At 41.8% G+C, this 23134-nt stretch overlaps 1 protein-coding gene across 3 annotated transcripts in view; it reads left to right on the top strand.

Annotated features, from left to right (window-relative positions):
- The window catches only part of slc25a21 (solute carrier family 25 member 21), a 743687-nt gene that overhangs the window by 610849 nt on the left and 109704 nt on the right, over positions 1 to 23134 (top strand). For all 3 annotated transcript variants that reach the window (XM_068038325.1, XM_068038326.1, XM_068038327.1), the window contains one exon: positions 3155 to 3238. In XM_068038325.1, coding sequence (XP_067894426.1) covers positions 3155 to 3238 — 84 coding nt within the window. The remainder of the gene's footprint in view (positions 1 to 3154; positions 3239 to 23134) is intronic.

The following is a 23134-nucleotide window of genomic DNA, read 5'->3' as shown; positions in this document are numbered from 1 at the left end:
TGGTGAACTGCTGTCCAATCCTTGCCCTCAGGTCTGTGAGGAGAATGCCATTTCCTCATCAGTACCTCATTCTTTAAATAGTAGCAGTCAGAGACTCCCTCTGCTTTACTTTCAGATTGGGCAGCCTGTGCTAACTCTTGCAGTACTGGGTTAGCTCGCTGAGCCTCACCTAGGGAAAATCCATCTAATTCATTCCCTGGGTCTCCTAACTTTCCAAAGAAAGTCTTGGACAGGCAGACCTCATGGTCATTTGCCTGCAGTGCCAGTGCAGTCTCCTCTGGGGGAGCTGGTTTGATCCTGGCCTGACCCACTGCACATTCAGGGAAACTGCAGGAGACTGTCTCCTGCCACTGCCCTGTCTCTCTGACCGACTGTGGTCTTTCTTTCATTACTGGGGGGCTACCACCTTCACCCCTGCCAGATCATAACCTAGGAGCAGGTCAACCCCATCCACAGGGAAACTAGGGACAATCCCTACGGTCACCGGTCCCGAAACTAGGTCGCACTCTAGGTGCACCTGGTGTACATACAGACATACACTGCCCTCCAATACCATTCACCACCATTTTGGTGTTCACTGCACTCTCTGGGGTAAAGGTCAGGCCTTTTCCTAGTAAAAGGGATCTGGTAGCCCCTGTGTCCCTGAGAATTACTAAAGGGATTCAGGGTTACTTTCCCTTCAGATACAACATCCTGATAACCTTCAGGAATTCTATTAACTTTTCCTGCCTTAGTAAACTTCCTGGGTTGCACTCTTATTGCAGTTAAAGCCACAGCTTGTTCTGTGTTTTCCATCAGGGTCTCATCTGCACTGAGTGGGTGTGCCTTTATTAACCCTACCAGTCAGCTTTTAAATGCCCTGCTTTATTACAATGGAAGCACACTGGTCTCCGGGTCTCACTCTTGCTCACAGCACCTTCCTTTTTGGCTGAAGGAGGGCCCCCTGTGTCTCCTGCTTTCCTTTCTCTTCCAGGACTGCCTGGGTGGATACCACCTTCCCACCCTTTGTCCTTTTCGGATTTGCAGGGGTAATCAGGAAAGGTTCTCCCCGGGAAACCGACTTATAAATTAAAGCAAACTCATCAGCCAGAATGGCTGCTTGCTGGGCTCCCTGAACCCGCTGCTCCTCGACATGAGTTTTTATTAAGAATGGGAGAGAGTTTTTAAATTCCTCTAACAACATTACATCTCTGAGAGTCTCATAGCTGAGTTGTATTTTTAAAGCCCCCAGCCTCTTGCTTTTTGAGAGTTCTAAACTTTTGGCGGTAGGCTTCGGGTACTCATTCATATGCCCCAGGGATAGCATTTTTGATCAGTTCATTATTTGATGAACTCTCATCTGGCAGTAAGGAATAAACCTCATGGGCTTTTCCAGTTAGTTTACTTTGCAGTAAAAGAGACCCAGGTCTCATTTTAGCTGCCTTGCCAGTTTCTCGAAGGAAACGAAAAACGCTTCCACATCGTCCTCATTGAATTTTGGAAGTAGTTGGGCGAGTTTTAGCAATTTTGAACCCAGTCTGAATTCTGATCCTCCATATTGGCCATGCTTTCACTAGGGTTACTCTGTCGCCTCCTTGTTAACTTGAACCAAGCTGCTTCAACTCTCATTCTTCAGATTCTTTCCGGAATATTCTTTCTCTCTGTCTCTCCTCTCTCTCTCTTTCCTTCTCCTGTCTTTCTCTCTCTCTCTCTCTCTCTCTCTCTCTCTCTCCTGCTTTTCATTTTCTTCATGTTCCTTTTGGAAGGCCCTCGCTTTCTCCCTCTCTTCTAATTCAAGTTTCCTTTGTTCCAATTGTATCTTTGCTAGCAGTACTCTGTCTGGGTCTGCTTCTAACACTGCCTCTGTTTCATCTGATTCAAGGTAAAAATGGTGGGCGACTAGCCTTAGGAGTTCAGACTTGCTAGCCTTGCCACGTGCAGTGATGCCACACTACTCAGCCATTTTATGAAACTCCACTATAGACAGTGCTTTTAACATATCCCAAGATACTTCACCCTGGCTTGGAGAGCTACTCACTTCAGTTGCAGACATGTTAGTATTCAAGCACACACAAGAAAACCTGTATTGATATTTTGCTCTTTTAGATTGGGAACAATTTGACTCCCCACTTCCAATGTCACTCATTTGTCTGTGGGTAACAATCCAAATGCTAGCACCCAATTTCTGTTACGACCAGGTGAGAAATGTGTCTAGAGGTCTTTTGCTGTCTTCACATGGTTTAATTGTAACAGGGTTTAATTTTAAACACACAGTGTTTTGAGCTCCCCTTTTTGTGAATCCTTGTTCACAACTTTCCAATTATAAGACAAAGAAACCAATTCACACGGGCTTTCTGAGGTTTAAAGAAGATGAAATTTTGTTAAAACTTAAACTAATACGGTTAATGCCTACGGATAAACGACGCACCCACGCTAGCACGAACACGCGGTACACACATGAAAATAGGGACAGAAAAGAGCAGCAGAAAAGATAAGTAGAACAGTTTGAGGCAATATCTTGTTACTGTTTCTCGAGCGCGCTGTAGTCCTTGATGGTCGTGTGTTTCGTTGGAGCCCAGTATTCTTCATAACCCTTGTTGATGTAGGAGATTTTTATCCTTCTGTGTTTACGTGTCTTCAATAGTTTCAGTTCCCTGAGAGATGAGCATGCTGGAGAGGAGAGGTCTTCTCAAACCAGGAGCTTTCTGATCTGAAGTACTGTTTTCTCCAATTTAAAACTCTCAGTTCAAACCTCTGCAACAGTCAGTTAGTCATATGACTAAAACTGGTCTGACCATTTCTGTATATTGGGGAAGCAACTACTGGGTCCCCATTGTTTCAACACTGTCACTATGCAAATGTCTTTCTAGTCAGGAACTTGCAATTTTTAAGTTTAATGTTCATGTGGCGAAATCCTGTGTGCCTCAATCTTGGCAGGTGGGGAATTTGCCTGACAATATTATTCAACCATATAGGCCTGGATTTATATTGTCATGATCTTCTTTATCTGGAGAGCAGTCAACAGGAAGTTTGTTTGTTGCTACACAAATATCAATGCAAATACATTTTTTACTGGTATGCCTTAACCATATTATGGTAATAATGAATGAACATAGCTTGGACTTACCTCATTTATTGAACTGGAGTTATTAAATTCATTTTCTTTTATTCCTAGGTTCCAAATTCAGAGAGGGAAAGGGGATGCCACCAGTTACAAGAGTCTTGGCCACTGCTTTAAAACAATTTTTCATCAGGAAGGGTACAGCTTTTGATTCTAAATGTTCATTGTTCATAACCAGCACAATAGGTTGATTTGCTTTTGTTAGATTTACTCTTAAGGCTGTGGTACTTTGAGAAATAATTTCTGTAAAGTTCAAGAAGTAATTTTTATAAAGTTGAATGAAATAATGCAATAGGGGGTACGGTAGTTAAAGTTATAACTTATTCTGGGGTTGATTTGTCAATTGCGACTTTTCTTAACTTCCCAGCATTGATATAACTCATGGAACAAGGTACATGTTTGGGTGACTTGGCATGGTGTAAGGAAAGTAAGAGCTGTTGTGACATTTATCAATTCTCCATAGTTTTAAGAGTAGGGAGATGTATTTTTTGATATAATATTGCTATAAATATTGACCAGTGAGACACTGGCTGGTGTAGCACTAAGCCATAACCTCAGTTTTAATTCTTGGTCGGTGCTGATGTAAATTGGACAGCAATTTTGCCACTACTTGCCAGCCTTCAACTGGGAAAGGAATGTATTTGACTAGGATTCCGTCTCCTGATCAATTTCCAGGGGCCCCTGCTTGAAAGGGCATATGTGCAAACATTGGGTGAGAAGAGGATCATATTTCACTGGGATCCCTTCATAATAGAATATTCACATGAAGGTGGATGTTTGTGTGAGTCACCGGGCTACACTTTAAGACTCCGCCGCTGAAGTAGGTGGCGGATGTAAAAAAATACGACCCGTGTGCACGGGCACCACGTCATGGAGCCGCCGTGATTTCAAACACGCCGGTTCATTTGCATGGTTGCGGCGCCTATCCCCCGCAATGACGTGGAGGGGGCAGGCGAGCCGTCGCCATTTTTAAAGGGCTTACAGCCCTCAGTGCACATTTAAAATTTAAAGGGCCAGTTAAGTGAAAGTTTTGCGAAAAACAATTAAATTACCTTTCCATGCATTTTTCCACCCCCTCCCGCAATGGCATTTCAAAACATTCCTGCCTTTTTCCCCCCTGGAATTCATATATTGAGAAATTGACCTTCCCCCCACCACCCCTCCAAAGTTCGTCATCTTTGTCCTTTACCCCTTCCCATCAACCCCCCCCCGACCAATCCGTAGCATTGTCACCCTGCTCCCCCGCCCCCCTCCCCTCCCCCACCTCTGCACAGAGAAAAAAACCTCCTCCTCCCTTGCCACAGATGTTGTGCCACATTTCCCCGAACGGGGATTTGTAGGCGTGGCATTGTGAGCTGCTCAAATGAAGATTGGTGAGGCGATTAAGGAGGCGACGGGACCCTCATTAAATCAGGTAATCAGGTATGTAAATTAATTTACATATTGAAATGGAGGTCCCGTCACCAAGTGGAGGGGTGGCCATCACGAGGCCTCGCCATTGCTGCCAAGATTGGTATGGAGCCTGCCACCATTGGGGTCAGTGGTGGACCTCTGCCATACCGATCTTCATTGACCCCTTGCCACCATTCCCGATGGCAGAGTGGCTTTAAAATTCAGCCATCATGTGCTACCAGAAATGAAAGGAAAAAAAAGACTCATTGCCCTTATGAAGTGAATGGAGGAGATCAAGACATAGTCATTTCATCATTGCGTTATCAGTTTGATTAATATTTATCCAGTTCCAGGAGGAGGTTGTGCATAACCTGTTTTGTTTGACAATTACCCATAGGCATTTTATCCACACTTGTGGGAATGAATGTGAGTACTGATAGTTGTGAACATGGAGGGCATGTGATCTGAAGAAAGTTTATGAATGAAACAGTCAATTGCCAATAAATGAGAACATAAGGTTGAATGATTGTGGGAAAGGATATTTATGTGAAGTAGGAAGAGTCTGGTTAGAAGGCAGAGCAAAGAGGAATCTCTGAGTTAATGGAAATAGAGATTAGAGAGGAAAACTGGATAGTCATGAGCATAACTTTGGTTACAGACTATAATGGTAACTTGTTTTAAAGTGCATGATTTTGCATGCTGGTGAAGCCTTTGGAGATGCTCAAGGCAATAACAAATGATTTGCCAGGAGCACAGTTACAGATTGTGACATAGACAACTAGATCTGCAGATGGACTGTCCATGATGAAAATCGTGGTTTGTAATTAGTCATAAACTTTTCAGGTGATGGATGATTTGACAATTAATCTTGGCTTCTTTAACCTAAGAAAGTCTTGCTATAAGGACGATAGGACCAGCTGTTGTGATACTGTGGGCATAAGCAACTTTCCAGGTAATAAAAAAGATTGATTCGGAGTAAGAGAAATTGAGAGATTAATCAGGGCAGGAATAGTTTGGAGACACTATCTTGAGAGTAACGAGAGGTACCATTGGAAACAGAAGTCGTATATGAGTTCATAAAGCAAAGGATTCAACAGATCTGGCAGGGGCAAAACTTGATGTATGTTACAATAAAAGGACAGAATGGACCGCTGGAGGAGGCAAGTTAGCAAGATCATTGCAATCAGATTTGGAGAAGAAAAAATAGCTAAAACGCCATGTTTCCCTTCAGGTTGGAAGAAGGATGCCAAAGATGATTGACAGAAGTAACAGGAGACAACTTTGACAAAGGAATTGAATGAGTGGCTGTTGGAGGAACAGGAAGATAGCAGTTGTACTTCATTTCAATAATAGTTGTATTTAGCACTCTAATAGTGAGCAGACAGGCATAAAATTAGTTTAGCCTGTTTATTTGCACTGGTTTGCATATTGTTTAAATTTGTGCTCTTAGAAGTTTGGAAAGACCCCATCCTACTGCTGTTGCCTCATTAATGAATAATTTCTATATCAGATCTGTTAGTAACAGCAACCTGAGATTCGTGCAAATTAATTAGAACATTGATTTAAACGTTATATGTGGCTCAACCATAATTGTATGCATTATGTGGCCCATGAAGACAAAAAGCGTATACACCACTAATCTCAAGGATTAGTTGATCGTGGGTAAGGGTTGGCTGATTGAAGAAAGATCATGCAGTAAACCACCAATGTGTTTAAAATTGCATGTATGCTGCAGCTATTGGTCTGAAACTAGTGGTGAAAGTTCAGATTCTAGCCAGGCAGAGCCCTTTGATTTCTGCAAAAGTACGGTGGATGCTAGGAATCTGAAATAAAACAGAAAATAGAGTCATAGAATCATTTATGACATAAAGGAGGCCATCCAGCCCATTGAGTCCATGCCAGCACTCCGCAAAGCAGTCCAGTCAGTCCCACTCTTCCGCTCAATCCCCATAGCTCTGCAAGTTTACTTCCTTCAATTGCTCAGCCAATTTTGTTTTGAAATCATTGATTGTCTCTGCTTTCACCACCCTCCTGGGCAGCGAGCTCCAAGTCATTATCACTCGCTGCAACTCTTCCCCTAAACCTTCAATCTATGTCCCCTAGTCCTTGCACCATCAGTGAATGGGAGCAGTTTTTCCTTGTCTAACTTATGTAAGCCTGCCATAATCTGTACACCTCTATCAAATCTCCCCTCAAACTCCTGAACTCCAGGGAGAACAACCCCAGATTTTCCAAATTAACCTTGTAACTAAAATGCCCCCATCCCTGGAACCATTCTAGTAAATCTCCTCTGCACCCTCTCAAGGACCTTCACAATCTTCCTAAAGTACGGTGACCAGAACTAAATGCAGTACTCTAGCTGGGGCCTAACTAGAGCTTTATAAAGGTTCGGCATAACTTCCCTGCTTTTGGACTCTATGCTTCTATTTATGAAGCCCAAGATTCCATATGCTTTGATAGCCATTCTCTCAATATGTCCTGCCACCTTCAAAGATAGCTGCACCCCCAGGTCCTCTGTTCCTGCACACCTTTTAGCTCTATTCTGACTATATTACCTCACCCTATCCCTTTTGACAAAATGCATCACCTCACCTGTATTAAATTCCATCTGTCACTTGTCTGCCCATTCTGCTTGCCTATTTATGTTTTGTTGTAGGCAGTTCGTATCATCTTCACTGTTTGCCACTCCTCGAAGTTCAGTACCATCGGCAAATTTTGAAATTCTACTCTGTATTCCAAGATCCAAGTCATTCCTATATAGGAAAATAAGCAGTGGTCTGAGCACTGACCCTTGAAAAACACCTCTTCCAGTTTAAAAAACAACCATTTATCGTGACTCACTGTTTTCTGTCCTTAAGCCAATTTTTTCTCCAATTGGACACTGACCCTCCTATTCCATGTGCTTCACTTTTGTTAATCAGCCTTTTATGTGATACTTTATCAAACGCTTTCTTAAAATCTATATATACAGCATCCACCTCATTCCCTTCATCACCTTCTCTGTAACTTCATCAAAAAATTCAATTAGATTAGTCTTCCCTAATCAGTGCTGACACCCCACCTCCCTTTTTTCCTTCTCTCTTTTCTGACTTTTTACAAAGCATTGTGGCTGTCCCTAATTAACTCAAACCTCTCCAAGTGCCTGTTGATTTGTTTCCCTGATTATTGTTTCTAAAACCTTACCCACCACTGATGTTAAACTAATTGACCTGTAGTTGCTAGAACTGTCCTTGTACCCTTTCTTGAATAAGGATGTCACATTTGCCACTCTCCAATCCTCTGGCACCTCCCCCATATCTAGGGAAGATTACGGTAAGCCCTTCCACTATCTCCACCCACACTTCCTATAGCAACCTGGGATGCAAGCCATCCAGACCAGGTGACTTATCTACCCGAAGCATAGCCATCCTTTCCAGTACCACCTCCATCTCAATTTTTACCCTATCCATTGTCTCTACTCTCTCCACTTCTACCAATGTTTTGTCAGATTCCTCTTCCTTAGTAAATACCAATACACAGTACTCATTAAGTATTCTAGCCTTGCCCTGTGCCTCCAAGCATATATTCCCCTCTTTGTCCCTCATAGGCCCCACTCCACCACTTACTACCCGCTTATTATTTACATGCCGGTAGAAGATTTTTGGGTTCCCTTTTATGTTGACTGTTATTCTATTCTCACTTTCTCGCTTCGCCAGTCTTGATTTCCTCTTCAACTTCCCTCTCAACTTATTGTAATTGGCCTGATTTTCATTTGAAGAATTCACCTGACATGCATCATGTCGGTTCACTGTCTTCAGATTGGAGGGACCACACTCCTGCTGCTGACTTCCTTAGCCATTTCCATTCACACCTGCTTGGTTGGAGAGGTTATCCTCTTCCTTCAGTCCTTGGTGGAGCTCACCTCACTGCAGCCCTTCACCTCCCTCAACAGGACCTCCAGGTAGGAGTGGGAGACCTCGGGAGCAGCCTTCGCAGGTCTTCCATTCCTGTGGTTGCTGCAGCCTGAAAAATCCATTTGCATGGGAAGGAGATTGGTTTTGGGGGTGATTGAAGAGTGGGCCAGAGCGCCGTGGAGGAAAGGCTGGAAGTTTCTTTACTCCTCCCATTCCCATCTCTTTTTGCCTTGTACTATCATTTCTTTTGTTATTTAATCTGTCCTGCCTTTCACTCTATCACAGGCCTTCCCTTTTGTTTCTTCCTCCCCTCCCTTCACTTCCTTGCCTTGCTTAAAAATTGATACATTTTTAAGCACTGCCAGTTGTAATGAAGGGAAACCGATCTGAAATGTTAACTCTCTTTCTCCCCCTTTGATTTCTGTCTTGCTGGAAGTTTAACTGTCCAGTTTAGGAGAAAACACCACTTATACCTAAAGTTTGATATTTAAGTTAAAGACAAGTTGATTTACAAAGTGTCCAGTTGATCCAACTGTATCAAAGCACAGCAGTATGAGAATACTACTTACGGTGAGTTTGGCTCCATTTTGCTCAAGTCAGGTCACACCCTGATTCAAGATTTACATTGTCAGTTTAGATTCGATGGGAGCTGAAATTTCTTTTTACCGATACTAAGTGGAAATGCACCGTAACACTCTTGTCACTGACTGCAATGCTCAACCGTTTAATACAAACAAAGAAAAGAGAAAGTCCATTGCTCATTTGATGATAATCAGATAAAGCATCTATTCAAAACTACCATTTTGGATATGTTATACCCGTGTCCATATCCTTCACTAAATTCTGTATTGTCAGCCATGACTCAGTTGGAAGCACTCTTGCCTTTGAATTACAAGGTTCCAGGATCAAAACCCACTCCAGGGCTTGAGCTCAAAAATCAGGGCTGACATCCTAGGTGCAGTACTGAGGGAGTGCTGCACTGTTGGTGGGGCCATCTCTTGAAGGAGATGTCAAATTGAAGCCCCATCTGCCTGCTTGGGTGGATGTAAAAGATCCATGGCACTTTTTTGAAGAAGACCAAGGGAGTTATCCCTGGTGTCCTAGCCAATATTTATCCCTCAATCAATATCACAAAAACAGATTATCTAATCATTATCACATTGTTGTTTGTGGGAGTTTGCTATGTGCAAATTGGCTGCCGCATTTCCTTCATTATAACAGTAAAGTGTGGCAGACCTGCGAAGATTTGTCATGTGCTATCTGGACAATGCCTGATCCTTGTCCTTTAACAGGCAGGCTTGATTCAATTTCCTATCTTTCCATAGCAAAATGCAAATCCCATAGTTGAAGATTGCATTAATGGAACATTTAAGTGATGTTCTTCTTCCTGTTCATTATCTGAAGGCTTACAGATAAAATGATTGTAATACTTGAGGCAGCTTTCCAATTTAAAGGTTAACTATACTAACTGCTAATCTTCTTTGGAGAAAGTAAAAGAAAAGCGTTCTGCCAATATTGGTGTGAATTACCCAGAGTTAGAAAATGTAACATTACACAAACACCTTACTGCCAACATCATCCAGAGGATTTAATTATTTTTAGATCCCTACCACCATCTATTTTGTAACATTCAGCCATTTCATTGATAGTAAAATCTTAGTTATTTTAGTCTTGGTAAGTGGTGATTATATACTGTAATTACTTTGCAGATGATAAATGGTGATTATATATTGTAGTTAGTTTGCAGACAGCAAAAACTAACCCACTGGGAATACATCTGTTTATTGAGAGCTGACAGTTTTATAGCCTGCATAAACTTGATCTTTTGCTCGTACCAGGAGCAAAGATGAATATGTGCATGAGGCAACATAAAAATGATTAGTGGATTACTGGCATCTATAAACTTACATAACTGGGTTTAAGATCAATTGTTTTGGGAATGAATTTGTTTTTGGAATGAAATAAGTGTATGAGGAAAGATAATTGAGAAGAGTGTTTTGAACGACATCTGAACTCTCACCTTTTAGCTAAATAATTGTACTGTCAAGCTATAAGGGGTTGCGGGGTGGAGGGGGGAAACTACTAAATCAAAGTATATAGGTGTTGCTGCTTAATTTAGAAATAGAGAAAGCCACTTTGTGATGCTTTTTTTTGCATTTTGGGAGTGAGGTATCGAACACATGCAGGAGCTCATCACCATGTTTAAAAGTCTTCCAAATCAAGCTAGCTTAAAATCTGCACTCACTTGTTGCGTTTTATTTTCCCAAAAGAGAGTTTGCACTCTTTCCCTGTAGGGACATATTGCAGTTACCAAAGTCCAGAGAGTTGAAGTGAAGTTCAGCAGAGCCAAAGCTTAAGAACCCCCAGGTGTGCAAAGGGACATTGCTGGAGTTAAACCAACTAAAACTGCACAGTTTATGTGCAGAATCTTCCCACTGCTTGACCAGTTAGGATCATTGTTTGGACATAGCCTTGTAAGGTTATCTGGAGCAAAATGGGAAGGATCAGTCCTGAGACAGATCTACCCCTCCAGATCCATTAATGAGAAAGCTGGCTGGTTAATCAATGGTGGTATATAGTAGATGTTTTTGATTCAGGTATTCATGTACTGAGTTTACCACTTGAGTTGACTTAGTTCCAACTTTACATTGTCTGAAGTGTCACTTTGGAGTCACCTCAACTCCAAAGAGCCTCCACCTATGTTTCCTCCAAGCTCTCCAAGGAGGATTATTGTTATTTGGTCACCAGATAACTGACATGCATGCTTTTATTATATGCATGAATTTGAGCCCTTTCTAAGGGGACAAGAAGTACCAGGAACTCCTAATGAGTGGCTTGGTGAGCAGCACAGCTCACTGTAAAATGTATGAGATCATTCCTACTATCCCCCATGGATAAGCATCATGTCCCAATGAGCAGGAATTTCATCAGTTGGAGGTGAAAAACATTAGCAGCAGCTGCTTTCTTCTCTGCAATTTTATCATGCTGATCACAAGGATGGATGAATATGTGTTCCTATACCCAATCACCAGGTACCACCTTCCAGCAACTGTCATCAAAATCGACACTCTTCAACACCTTTTATTGAGGAATATAAGTCACTGGTCTTATGTAGATATTCATAAGGTTAGATGCAGCTAATGGTTAGTTAGGCAACAGAAGATGTACATGTATTAATGTTTCATCATGGTATTATTTTGTTAAGAGGTGAAACCAAATACTAAAAGGGCTGGATTTTATAAGATCGTGGGCAAGCTTCAAAAGGGGGCTGCATGCCAAAGAGCCACCACAATCTCAAGCGCGGCGGCTCATTTAAATAACCGGGACAGGCCTCCCCCCCCCCCATCACCCCCCAATCGTATGGAGGAGCAGGTCGTCCGCCCCGGCAATGGCATCAGTTGCTTGTGCGCAAGTGCTGACACCATTTTTAAAGGACTGTTAGCCCCTTCCGGCTTATTTAAATATTTAAAGATAGATTGAATTAAATTAAATAAATACATTTCTTTTGCCCTTCCCCCACCCTCCACAATAACAATTAAATTAATTATTTGACCTTCCCCCACCCCCCCAAAACAGTTACCGTTACCATCTGACCTTCCCCAACTGCACAAACTTTAAACTACAACCCTTCCCACCATCCCCTACACCCATGACATTAATTTGACCCCATTCCCCCCCCCTCCACCCCACCCCCACACTGATAAAAGTACCTCCTCCCCACTCCCCACCAGTGTTGCACCTTGTTTCCCCAGACGGGGATCCGAAGGCGTGGGAGAGCCAGCCGCAGGGACGAAGATCACGGTGGGCCATCAAGAGGTGGCGTGAGTATATTTAAATTAATTATTTTAATTGATTTGAATATTCAAAATGTGGTCCTGTCGCCCAGCAGCGAGGAGCCGCCATGGTGCTTCGCCGCTGCCGGGACGATCGGGCTGGGTCCTGCCGGCGTCGAGGTCCATGGCGGGCCTCATCTGGGGCCATCTTCAGGCCCCCCGCAGACACGGATCCCGATGTCGAGGGGTCCTTAAAATCCAGCCCATTAAAACAGACTAAGCTGATGAATGTCCTTATATGGACACACCTTCAACTTCATTGTCGACAATACAGTACATGCATTTGCCATCCAAATGTTAAATATTTGAATAAATATGAATCCTCATTATACCAGATTTTTAAATTGGAATGATTGCTGATAACTGTACTGGAACTATCATTAACTATTGATGAGACAATGACACCCACATTCTGGGTTGAATATAGTGGGAGCTCTAGAGTTCTGCAAACACTGGAATGACGAAGGAAAGTTTATCTGTTGGTGATAACATATGATTAAAAATTAACCTGTGGAACAATTGAAGCAGCTGATGTTAGAAATTGTGTTGTAATTGATTATTTTATATTCTATAAAATGAATAAAAAAGAAATCACAGAAAAATATAAAGAACACGATACTTTAAAATAACCCATAATACAGAGTTTCCAGATTAAGCTGACATTCTTGGCCTTGTTATGTATCTTATTTTACATTCACTCTCTTCAATATGTAGTTCACCTTTCTTCATATCTGTAGTTTTATTTTTCTTGGATATTGCAACTTGTGCAAAGCATTAAAGTGCTTGCCCTATGTTCTCATGAGAGTGATCAGCTTTCAGTTAGCTGCTGACTGTGACAAGCCAATGTTCAGGAAGCCAATTACAGTTCAACATACCATTATTTGACCTGAAATTTGAAGTATATCTCCTTTAAACTGATTTATGGGACTTCTTATGCCCTGAAGTTTTAAAGGTATCACAGATCCACCCTCCCCCACCCCCTGCCTCCCCTTGCTCAGTTAGGAGCTCATGTTTGTGTCAGTAGACTAAATTAAACTCTGATGTTTAGAACCACAATTGAAATTCCTTACAGAGAATTTCTGAGCCATAACTGACATTAAAAGTTTTAAGACAACAAGGTTTATCAAGGTTTTATTCAAATCTCAAGAATTCTATTAATGACTGTCGGGGACTTCGATCTCAACATTAGCTGTCCTTTGAGTACCTGATTTTCTCACAGATACAAACTAAGAGCAGAAAGTTAAGGATCTTTCATTATGAATAAAGAGAATTATTATGAAACTTAAACTTGTAGCAAAAGGTGTAGCATTTATTTTTCTTTTATTCAGTATGCTATTGATTACAGATCTATACAACCCAGTGAGATTATGCTAATTAAATTTTACTGTTGTGCCCATCAATCTGTGGGACAGCAATCTGCATAATTATTTTTAGTTCATCACTTTTGGGCCTAGTATCACCCAGGTCAGGTTTAGCGTGTATAGGATTTCAGATGAATTCATCCAGGTTCACGATAATTTTGCTTTCTTACACTAACCATCCTTTATGGTCTCTGCTAATGAAGCTTCCAGCATAGCGGGAATTGCTATAGGTCTTAGGCACACCCAAAAAATACATTTTCCAGCACTTTCAAGTTTAGGGAATGACTTGTACACCTGTGTGAAATGTATTCTGATCACTGCTGGTTATGCAGGAGTTGGTCGTCGAATCTGGTCAGCGGTCTTTGTGTACACAAGTCTGATTCCTCTTAAAAGGAAGAGATTGAGAGCAAGAGTGAAGAAGAGCTACAGAAACAGTGGTGGGAAGAAAAGAAATATGAAAGGGAAAAGTTAGAGTATAAGAATTATTTTTGGCAATATTAGCGAGTAAACATTTAATACATTTGTGTAATGTTCATTTATGTTCTATTTTAATGCAAGTTGCTCCTATTTTAAATGTATGAATGATTCTACTAAAATCAAAGGCAGAAGAATGTCATACAAGTGTGTGAAGTGTTGATCCACTGATGTGTCCAGCAGTAACTACTGAGTTAGTCTTGAAGAAAAGGGCATGCAAAGAGATTGAAAAATAAAGATCAACTTGGGCCAGGATGCTAAACAAGTGGGATCTCTTGGGCTGCCTGTTACACATCCTGCTTCATTTTTAGTTCCATTGAAGTCAATGGAACTATCAGGTGTGGAGCATAACAGGCAAATGCAATTGCAGAAAATAAAGATTAGATTACTCAAGAGAGTGAGGGACATGACAAAATGTTGCAAAAAAAAAGGATATAAAAGGTATTCTGTGATTCTGCACTCCGGGCAAAATTTTACAACATTGCATTTTGTACTCTTAGAAAATGAAGTTATAACTTGTATAGAAATAATTTTCTTAAAATGTCAGTGAGGTGGAAGAACTCAAACACAGATATGATTTATACATTTTATGCTGGTGCTGAATAGGAGTGGTTTCATGCAGTGGCCACAAATAACTGAATTGAGAGTTCTCCAGCTCATTTCACAGAGGAGTGCGACAGTCTGTACAAAGAGAAAATGTTTGCTGTTTCGGGGTGGGTTAAACTTCAAGCACAGATTCCAGTGGTGAAATGACAGTGTGCTAATGGATTTCATCACTCAGTCTCACTCAGTTCCTCATTAACATGACACTTTAATAGACGACACAGTGGGTATGCTTGTAAGTTTAAAAAGTAGAGAAGTCACAGCTACTAAGACTAAGACAAAAATATAACATTTTAAAGTGATTTAATTGATACTTACAATTGCTTCAGCAATATTTTTCCATAGAAGGTAACTCTACAATATCAACTATTAGACATTGGGATTATTTTCATTGTCCACAGTTATATTAATCGTATATATTTAATTCCTAGGTTGAATCACAGATTTCAAAACGCATTTGAAATTTTTCTGAATGGTTGTTTAAAATGATGTACAAAATGCTCTTCCTTTACCTTCTCACCCTCAAACTGAATGCGAAATTCAATCATGTGGTGATCACTGCTACCTAGGGATGCCTTTACTATGAGGAAATTAATTAATCCTGTCTTGTTAAACATTACCAGATCTAGAATAGCCTGCTCTCTGGTTGGTTCTAGGACATGCTACTCGAAGAAATTGTCCTGAAAATACTCTATGAACTCATTATCCAGGCTACCTTTGCCAATCTGATTTGTCCAATCTCTAGATTAAAATCACCCATGATTATCGCCGTACTTTTCTCACAAGCCCCCATTATTTCTTTCTGTGTACCCTGTCCTGCAGTGTGGGTACTATTAGGGGGCCTATAAACTACTCCCATACGTGACTTCATACCCTTACTATTTCTTATCCCTACCCAAACTGATTCTACCTCTTGATTCTACCTCTCTCTATTGTACTAATGTCATCCTTAACTAACAGAGCTACTTCTCCACCTTTTCCTAGTTTCCTGTCCTTCCGAAATGTCATGTAACCTTGACTATTCAGGTCCCAGCCTTTGTCATTTTGCAACCTTACCTTTTACCCTTGTTGGAATGTACCTAGCCTGTACCTGAAAAATCTCCTCCTTAAAGATCACCGATTGCTTTGTTACAGTTTTTCCTGTTAATCTTTGGTTTCATTTCACCCGAGCAAGATCCCCTCTCATCCCATTGAAGTCAACCCTCTTCCAATTGAGAAGTTCAGCTATAGATTGTATCTTGCTCTTCTGTACTGATAATCTAAGCCTTATGAGACAGTGATCGCTCTTACCCAAACTTTCCCCCACAGACACTTGGGACTGAATCTTCTGTGCCCGCCGCCGATGTCAGTGGTGGGTGAAAAAAACAGTGGCCTGTCCTCATGGGCTGCATGTCGCATTTTCCATGTGGCGGCTCATTTAAATAGCTGGAATGGGCCGCCCCCCCCCCACCCCCCGATCACATGGAGGAGGCGGGCTGTCCGTCCCCAGAAATAGCGTCAGCTGCCTGTGTGCAGGCGTTGACGCCATTTTTAAAGGGCTTTCAGTCCTACCAGGCAATTTAAATATTTAAAGGTAAAGGAAATGAAAAGAAATGCAGACATTTTCTTCTGCCCCTCTCCCACCATCCCCCAATAACAACCAAATTAATTATTTGCCCTTTACTGCTGCTGAAACACTTACCTTGTCCATCTGACCTTCCTCCCACAAACTGCACAAACTTTAATCTCCAACCCTTCACTCCAAACCCTACACCCATTATGTTACTTTGACCCCATTCCCCCTCTCCCCTACAGATAAATTTACCTTACCCCCCCTTCCCTACCAGAGCAGCGCCTTGTTTCTCCGGACGGGGATCCGAAGGCGCAGGAGTGCCGGCCACCGTCTGGAAGGTTTCAGCGGGACATCAGGTGGTGACATAAGTATCATTAATTCATGCATTTTAATTTATTTAAATATCCAAATTGGGATCCCACCGCCGGGCGGCGGGAGGGCGGGGGGCGCCACCACGAGGCCTCGCCGCCGCCAGTAATACCAGGCTGGGCCTTCCTGGCGTTGGGGTATGTGGCGGCCCTCTCCCAGAGGCATCTTCAGGTCCCCCCGCCACGGAACCCTACGCCTGGGGGAGAACAAAATCCAGCCCTTGGTCCTCTTGGCCTGCCTCACTCCCCAGCATCAGATCCAACAGTGCCTTCTTCCTAGTTGGGCTGAGAACATACGGGTCAGGGAAGATCTCCTGAATGCATTTCAGAAATTCCTCCCCCTCCTTTCTCTTTGCTCTAACATTATCCCAATCGATATTTGAGTAATTAAAGTTCCCCATTCTCATCACTCTATAGTTCTTGCACATTTCTGTGAGTTCCCTGCAGATTTGCTCCTCTATCTCTCTCTCTCATCATTTGGAGGTCTATAGAATACCCCCAGTAGCGTGATAATCCCCTTTTTGCTTCTCAACTCTAACCAAATGGATTCTGTCTTTGCCTCCCCAAGGACATCCTCTCTTTCCAGCACTACATTGTCTTCCCTAATCAGTACTGCCATCCCACCTCCCTTTTTTTCATTCCCTCTACGAACATATGAACATACGAATTAGGAGCAGGAATCAGTCATTCGGCCCCTCGAGCCTGTTCTGCCATTTGATAAGGTCATGGCTAGTCCGATTGTCTCCTCAAACCTACTTTCTAGTCTTGTCAACTCCCTTGTCAACCAAGAATCAGTCTAACTCAGCCTTAAAAAATATTCGGTGACCTGCCGCCACTGCTCTTTGAGGAAGAGAATTCCACAGACTAATGACTCTCTGAGAGAAAACATTTCTCTTCATCTCTGTCTTAAATGGGAGACCCCTTATTTTTAAACTGTGTCCCCTAGTTCTAGTCTCTTCCATAAGGGGAAGCATCCTTTCAGCATCCACCCTGTCAAGTCCCCTCAGGATCTTGTATGTTTCAATAAGATCACCTCTCATTCTTCTAAACTCCAATGGATACAAGCCTAACCTGTCCAACCTTTCCTCATAAGATAACCCCTTCATCTCAGGAATCAGTCGAGTGACCTTCTCTGAACTGCTTCTAATGCATTTATATCCTTTCTTAAGTAAGGAGACCAAAACTATACACAGTACTCCAGATGTGGTCTCACTAATGCCCTGTACAACTGTATCAGAACTTCCCAACTTTTATATTCTATTCCCCTTGCAATAAGCAACAACATTCCATTTGCCTTCTTAATCACTTTCTGTACCAGCATACTAACTTTTTGTGATTCAATATTAACTTTTTGTGATTCTGAACACTTTGGATCCTTAAATTAAGGATCCAGACCTCATCATTTATAAACTACGTTTTTGTTATTGCCACTACATAATATTCCCACACAGGTATTTGTGCTTCAAGCTCACCAATCTTATTCACCCCAATTTGTGCATTTATATACATGCATTGTAAACCTATCTTTGCATTCTCATAGCCCTTCTTAGTCTGCTTCTATCCAATATGGTACTGCTTCCTTCTCTAGTACTATCCAACACTCTCACTCCTTTATGCACCTTATTCCTCTTTTCTACTTCTATATGCTGGTGCCTATCCTCCTGCAAATTTAGTTTAATTCCTCCCCAACCACATTAGTGAATCTTCCCATGAGGACATTGATCCTGTTGAGGTGCAACCTGTTGCTTTCGAGTAGGTGCCTCCTGCCTAGAACTGGTCCCAATGACCCAAGAATTTGAAGCCCTTCCTCCTGAACCATGCCTCAAGCCACGTATTGATCCTCCCTATTTTCCTATTTCTACTCTCGCTGGCACATAAAACTGGGAGTAATCCAGGGATTACAACCTTCCAGGGCCTACTTTTTAAACTTTCTCTCTAGCTCCTGAAAATCTAATCGTAGGACCTCAGTGCCTGCCCTTGCTATGTCGCTGGTACCAAAGTGTATCACACTTCTGGCTCACTCCCTTCCCCCCGCAGAATTCTATGCACCTGTGATGTCCTTTACCATGGAGGCTGCACACCAAGCAGAACTCAAGATGACGGTTGCAGACATGCCTGTCAGTCCCCCTAACTATGGAATCTCCTATAATGACTGCATTGCAACTTTTTGCTGTTCCCTCCTGTGCAATTTCTTGCCCATTGGTGCCATGGTCTGGTCTGCACTCTTTCAAAGTTTTGTCACTCCCAGCAGTCTCCAAAGCTGAGTACCAGTTTGAGAGTGCCACACACCCCTGAACACTCCTGCACTTTCTGCCTCTTCCTTCTCTTCCGGATGGCCACCCATCTACTATCCTAAACTCTTGCAGCCTTGTGGGGCGACCACCTCCCGGAACCTATGATCCAGGAAACTCTCCTGCTCCCTGATGCTCTGCAGTAACTGCAGCTGCCCCTCAATCTTAGAAATCCTGAGCTCAAGCTCAAGCAGCTGGAGACGCTTCCTACTCAGGTGGTCCCCCAAAACACATGAAGTGTCCTGAAGTTCCCACGTGGTGCCAGAATTGCAAGCAACAGGTCTCAGCTGTCCATCCATGATCTAAGAAAAATATTTTTCTTCCCTCTTTTATAATCTAGCTAGTACCTTGTATAAACTATTCATTTTAATTCAAATGCCTCTAGATCCACTCTGTGCTAATACTCTTATTAATTCAGTTACTGTTATACCTGCCCCGAATGGAATTCTATTAGTTACTCTAAATTGTAAATTTAATACAGTGTCTTATAATTTCCCGGTGCCTAGTTTAAACAACTACCCTAGATTAGAGAGAAAGCTTTGGGGCTTACGAACTTCAACTTTTGGAGGCTGCACCCCAATCTATCCCACTTAACATCCACGTCCTTTTAATGGGTGGGCAGAAGCTTCCTCTTCCGTCTGTAAGGCTGTCTTAGAAACTTGAGCGCATGGCCGGGACCCGACATAGGCTTTGACCGCTGATAAAATTATGTTGTGGCTCCACAATGGCCGCAGATTTTCAGGACCCACATTTTATTCATGATATATTTTTACATGTCATTAAAATAAGCAAATCATTTTAAAGCTGATGTGTGCTTTTTTTCTCAATTTTCTTTCCCTCCTCCCACTCCTTCCTGAAGATGCAGACGCCAGCCAATATTTTGTCAGAATGTGATTCCACAGGCACCAAAGTGGCCATTTTTCATGTGTGAGCTTGGACAGTGACAGCCTAGCCACCAATATATTGGACCTTGGAGACTGAGCTGAGCTTAATTCGATTCTTACCTCATCCAGATACATACACTTTTTTGGCAGCATATAGAAAAGGAGCAGTGAGAATTTGGGCTGCTTTTTTTCCCCCCTTCCTTTCCTAGCACAATATTGCTGTATCAATTGTAGACTCCAACTACTGGTATGACTGAGATCGTTATAACGCCCAAAAGTAGGAATCAACTGTGGGCTTCTGGTTTAACAAAGCTCAGTACTTGGCCAGTGACTTTACCAAGCTGGTCATCATTTTAATGTATTTTAAATGAGGCATACCATCGTACCAACTAAATATTTGGCAGATAAATGGTTTTGAGGAAGAGCTAGATCAGCCAGTTAGCCTGCTTATCACAAAGAGATAGCACATAAACATCAACTGCAACATTCAACAAAAATGTTTACCAGTTTCCCATAGCAATATTATGGCAGTTAATAAGTTGATCTGTCAGTATGCTGTGTGTAATTTATGAATATAGATTAGTGAATTTGCAGTTACCTTTTGTATGTGGCTGAAGCAGAAAAAAACAAAAGGCTGTAGGATAGACATAAACTTTAACTTCAATAGAAAACCAAACAAATACATCAAGTTAGCTATGTATACCATTGAACAAGTAAAAACAGTTAATTCTTATTGTGACAGAGAATTAATCACTGTTCAGGTTGAAATTTATTGTACCTCTTTTGGATTAAAATTGTTCAGCTGTTTGTTACACAAGACAGAAGATAGTTTGCTGCTCATTGTCACTAGCTTGTTATAAAGAGCCTGCATCATATTTTCCAAAGCAACATATGCTGCTTGGTTTCAGCTGATCCGTAACAAGGAATGAGATACAGGGAGGGTAAACCACTATCAAATTATCCTGGCATACCAAGATACCTTGACAGGTTTTAGTTGTGCATTAACAGCAGTTGCAGCAGCTTACGCCTTGAGATAACAGCCAGTTTTCTCAGGTAATGCCTCCTTTCACACACACGGTGACAGACTGTTGCGTGCAAGTTTCTAGCCATTCTGTTTGCACAGCAATCCTTCAGTGACAGTCTCCTATCAATAATGGGCATCAGCCATTTGGCTTGTAATATTTGTCATATATCAAGTTACTGCTTTGTTAACTTAAAGTGATAGATGGATGCTACTATATATGTTTTTTTAAACAATTGCAGTTTTAAAAATGGGGAAGACACTTCTTGAATGTCAAGAAAAAAATTAATGAGTTGTGGAAGAGACACTGTGTCTGCTCTTTTAAAAACATTTGTGTTTATTAAGAAGAATTATGAAACTAAAATAAATTTGAAGGATTTTGCAAGTTTACTATAGAGGTAAAGCTTTAAACCATTTACTGTACAAAATATGAATAACCTCAAATCAAGTTAGAAATGACAACCAATAAATAAATTACTTCCTTTGTATAACAAATGCATGATATGTTCTTTGGAATCATTTGAATTTTTGGAAAGAATCTAGTTGTGACTTTGGGCTATTTTCACTTAAAAGTTAGGTTTTCTTGCAAATGCTTATGGTAATTTTGATTTTGGGCGATAGTGTAAAATGGGTGATGGCAAATTACCAGCCCATTTCATATCTCCCGTTTGATATTACCATTAAAGTCAATAGAAGTAAAATCGGGAGAGATGTAAAGGCTGCCACTTCGCTATTGCAAGTTTTACACTATTGCCCACAGTCAAAATAAACCTGCTGTCTCAACTTGTTTGTACTCAAAAAACCCATTTGAAGACTTGTTTCTATTATCACACTGCCATGCACACGAAATTACCCGAGGCTTTCTCAATAAAAATTCAGTCCTTTGTAAAATTCCCATTTTGTAGTAACTCTGGTGGTTTACTGTTATTTTTAAGCCTGGCACTAATCATGCAGTGCGATTGTAGCTGTGCTGACTACAATGATGCCAAATCCAACCAAAAGTGCTCTTCTAAAATTGGGCTCAATGCCTAACTGTTTTCCATGTTTAAATGTTTTGGCTGTAAATTTAATTTGTGTAACGCCTGTACTGTTGATGCTAAGGGTGCTGTTTTGGTTCCAAAATGTGGCGAGCATGTACACACTTCTGTTGCAAGCCATGCCAGACATTATCTTGGGTAGGGCGTTAGCAGGGGCACCGGACGTATGCAGAGTAGGCAGATCCTGATGTCAGGCTGATTTGACATTAGTGCTTCCATTTTGAAGGTCAGTGCTGTAGCTCATGCCCTGTTTTAAACACGCATAGCTGAACATGCCTTCAGCAGCTGTAAGGGTTCTCCACCAGCACTATTTAAGGGGATCATAGAAACATGGAAAATAGGAGCAGGAGTAGGCCATTCGGCCTTTCGAGCCTGCTTCACCATTCATTATGATCATGGCTGATCATCCAACTCAGTAGCCTGTTCCCGCTTTCACCCCATACCCTTTGATACCTTTAGACCCAAGAGCTATATTTAACTCCTTCTTGAAAACATACAATGTTTTGGCCTCAACTGCATTCTGTGGTAGTGAATGCCACAGGCTCACCACTCTCTGGGTGAAGAAATTTCTCCTCATCTCAGTCCTGAAAGGTTTACCCCGTATCCTTAGATTATGACCCCTGGTTCTAGACTCCCCCACCCTCGGGAACATCCTTCCTGCATCTACCCTGTCAAGTGCTGTTAGAATTTTATAGGTTTCTATGAGATTCCCCCCTCACTCTTCTGAACTCCAGCAAATATAATCCTAACCGACTCAATCTCTCCTCATACGTCAGTTCCACCATCCCAGGAATCAGTCTGGTAAACCTTCAGGTTAGTTGCTGAGTTTGTAGAAGTTTCTAGTGGTTTGTACTGCTATTTAAAGTTGCTGATGTGTAAAGGGAATGGTGTGGCAGTGCTGAAGGACATGGTCCTGATTTCAAAGTTTCTGCTCTGATCACATGCTCCCAAACATGGATGCAACAGTTTGTATCCCCTTGGCCTGCAACAATGCTGGGAGAATGAGCAGAGGCAACAGAGAGGAGGACAAGCTGAGTGTATGGCAAACAGCTGAGTTGAAGGATAAGGAAGAGGAGGCAAACAGCACATTCCCTTTCTGCAGGCTAGCTGCATTTGACTCATCTGACTAAACACAATCTAACTCTCCATTCACCAACAGTGCCACACTTTACTTGCCCTCTGTCACTGACTATCACAGGATCCTTTTGGCCACAATGCTAAAATAAAAGCTACCACAAAACAAACATTCCAAACCAAATTTCTGAATCAAACCAACCAAAAGTCAACTAATCACCCTTGTTCATTCCCTTAGTTCCTATCTTTCA

The sequence above is a fragment of the Heterodontus francisci genome, chromosome 9 (genome assembly GCF_036365525.1).
Source record: "Heterodontus francisci isolate sHetFra1 chromosome 9, sHetFra1.hap1, whole genome shotgun sequence".
In the NCBI taxonomy this organism is placed as follows: Eukaryota; Metazoa; Chordata; class Chondrichthyes; order Heterodontiformes; family Heterodontidae; genus Heterodontus; species Heterodontus francisci.
The sequence above is the reverse complement of the archived record's forward strand: the minus strand, read 5'-3'. Positions and strand labels throughout refer to the sequence as shown.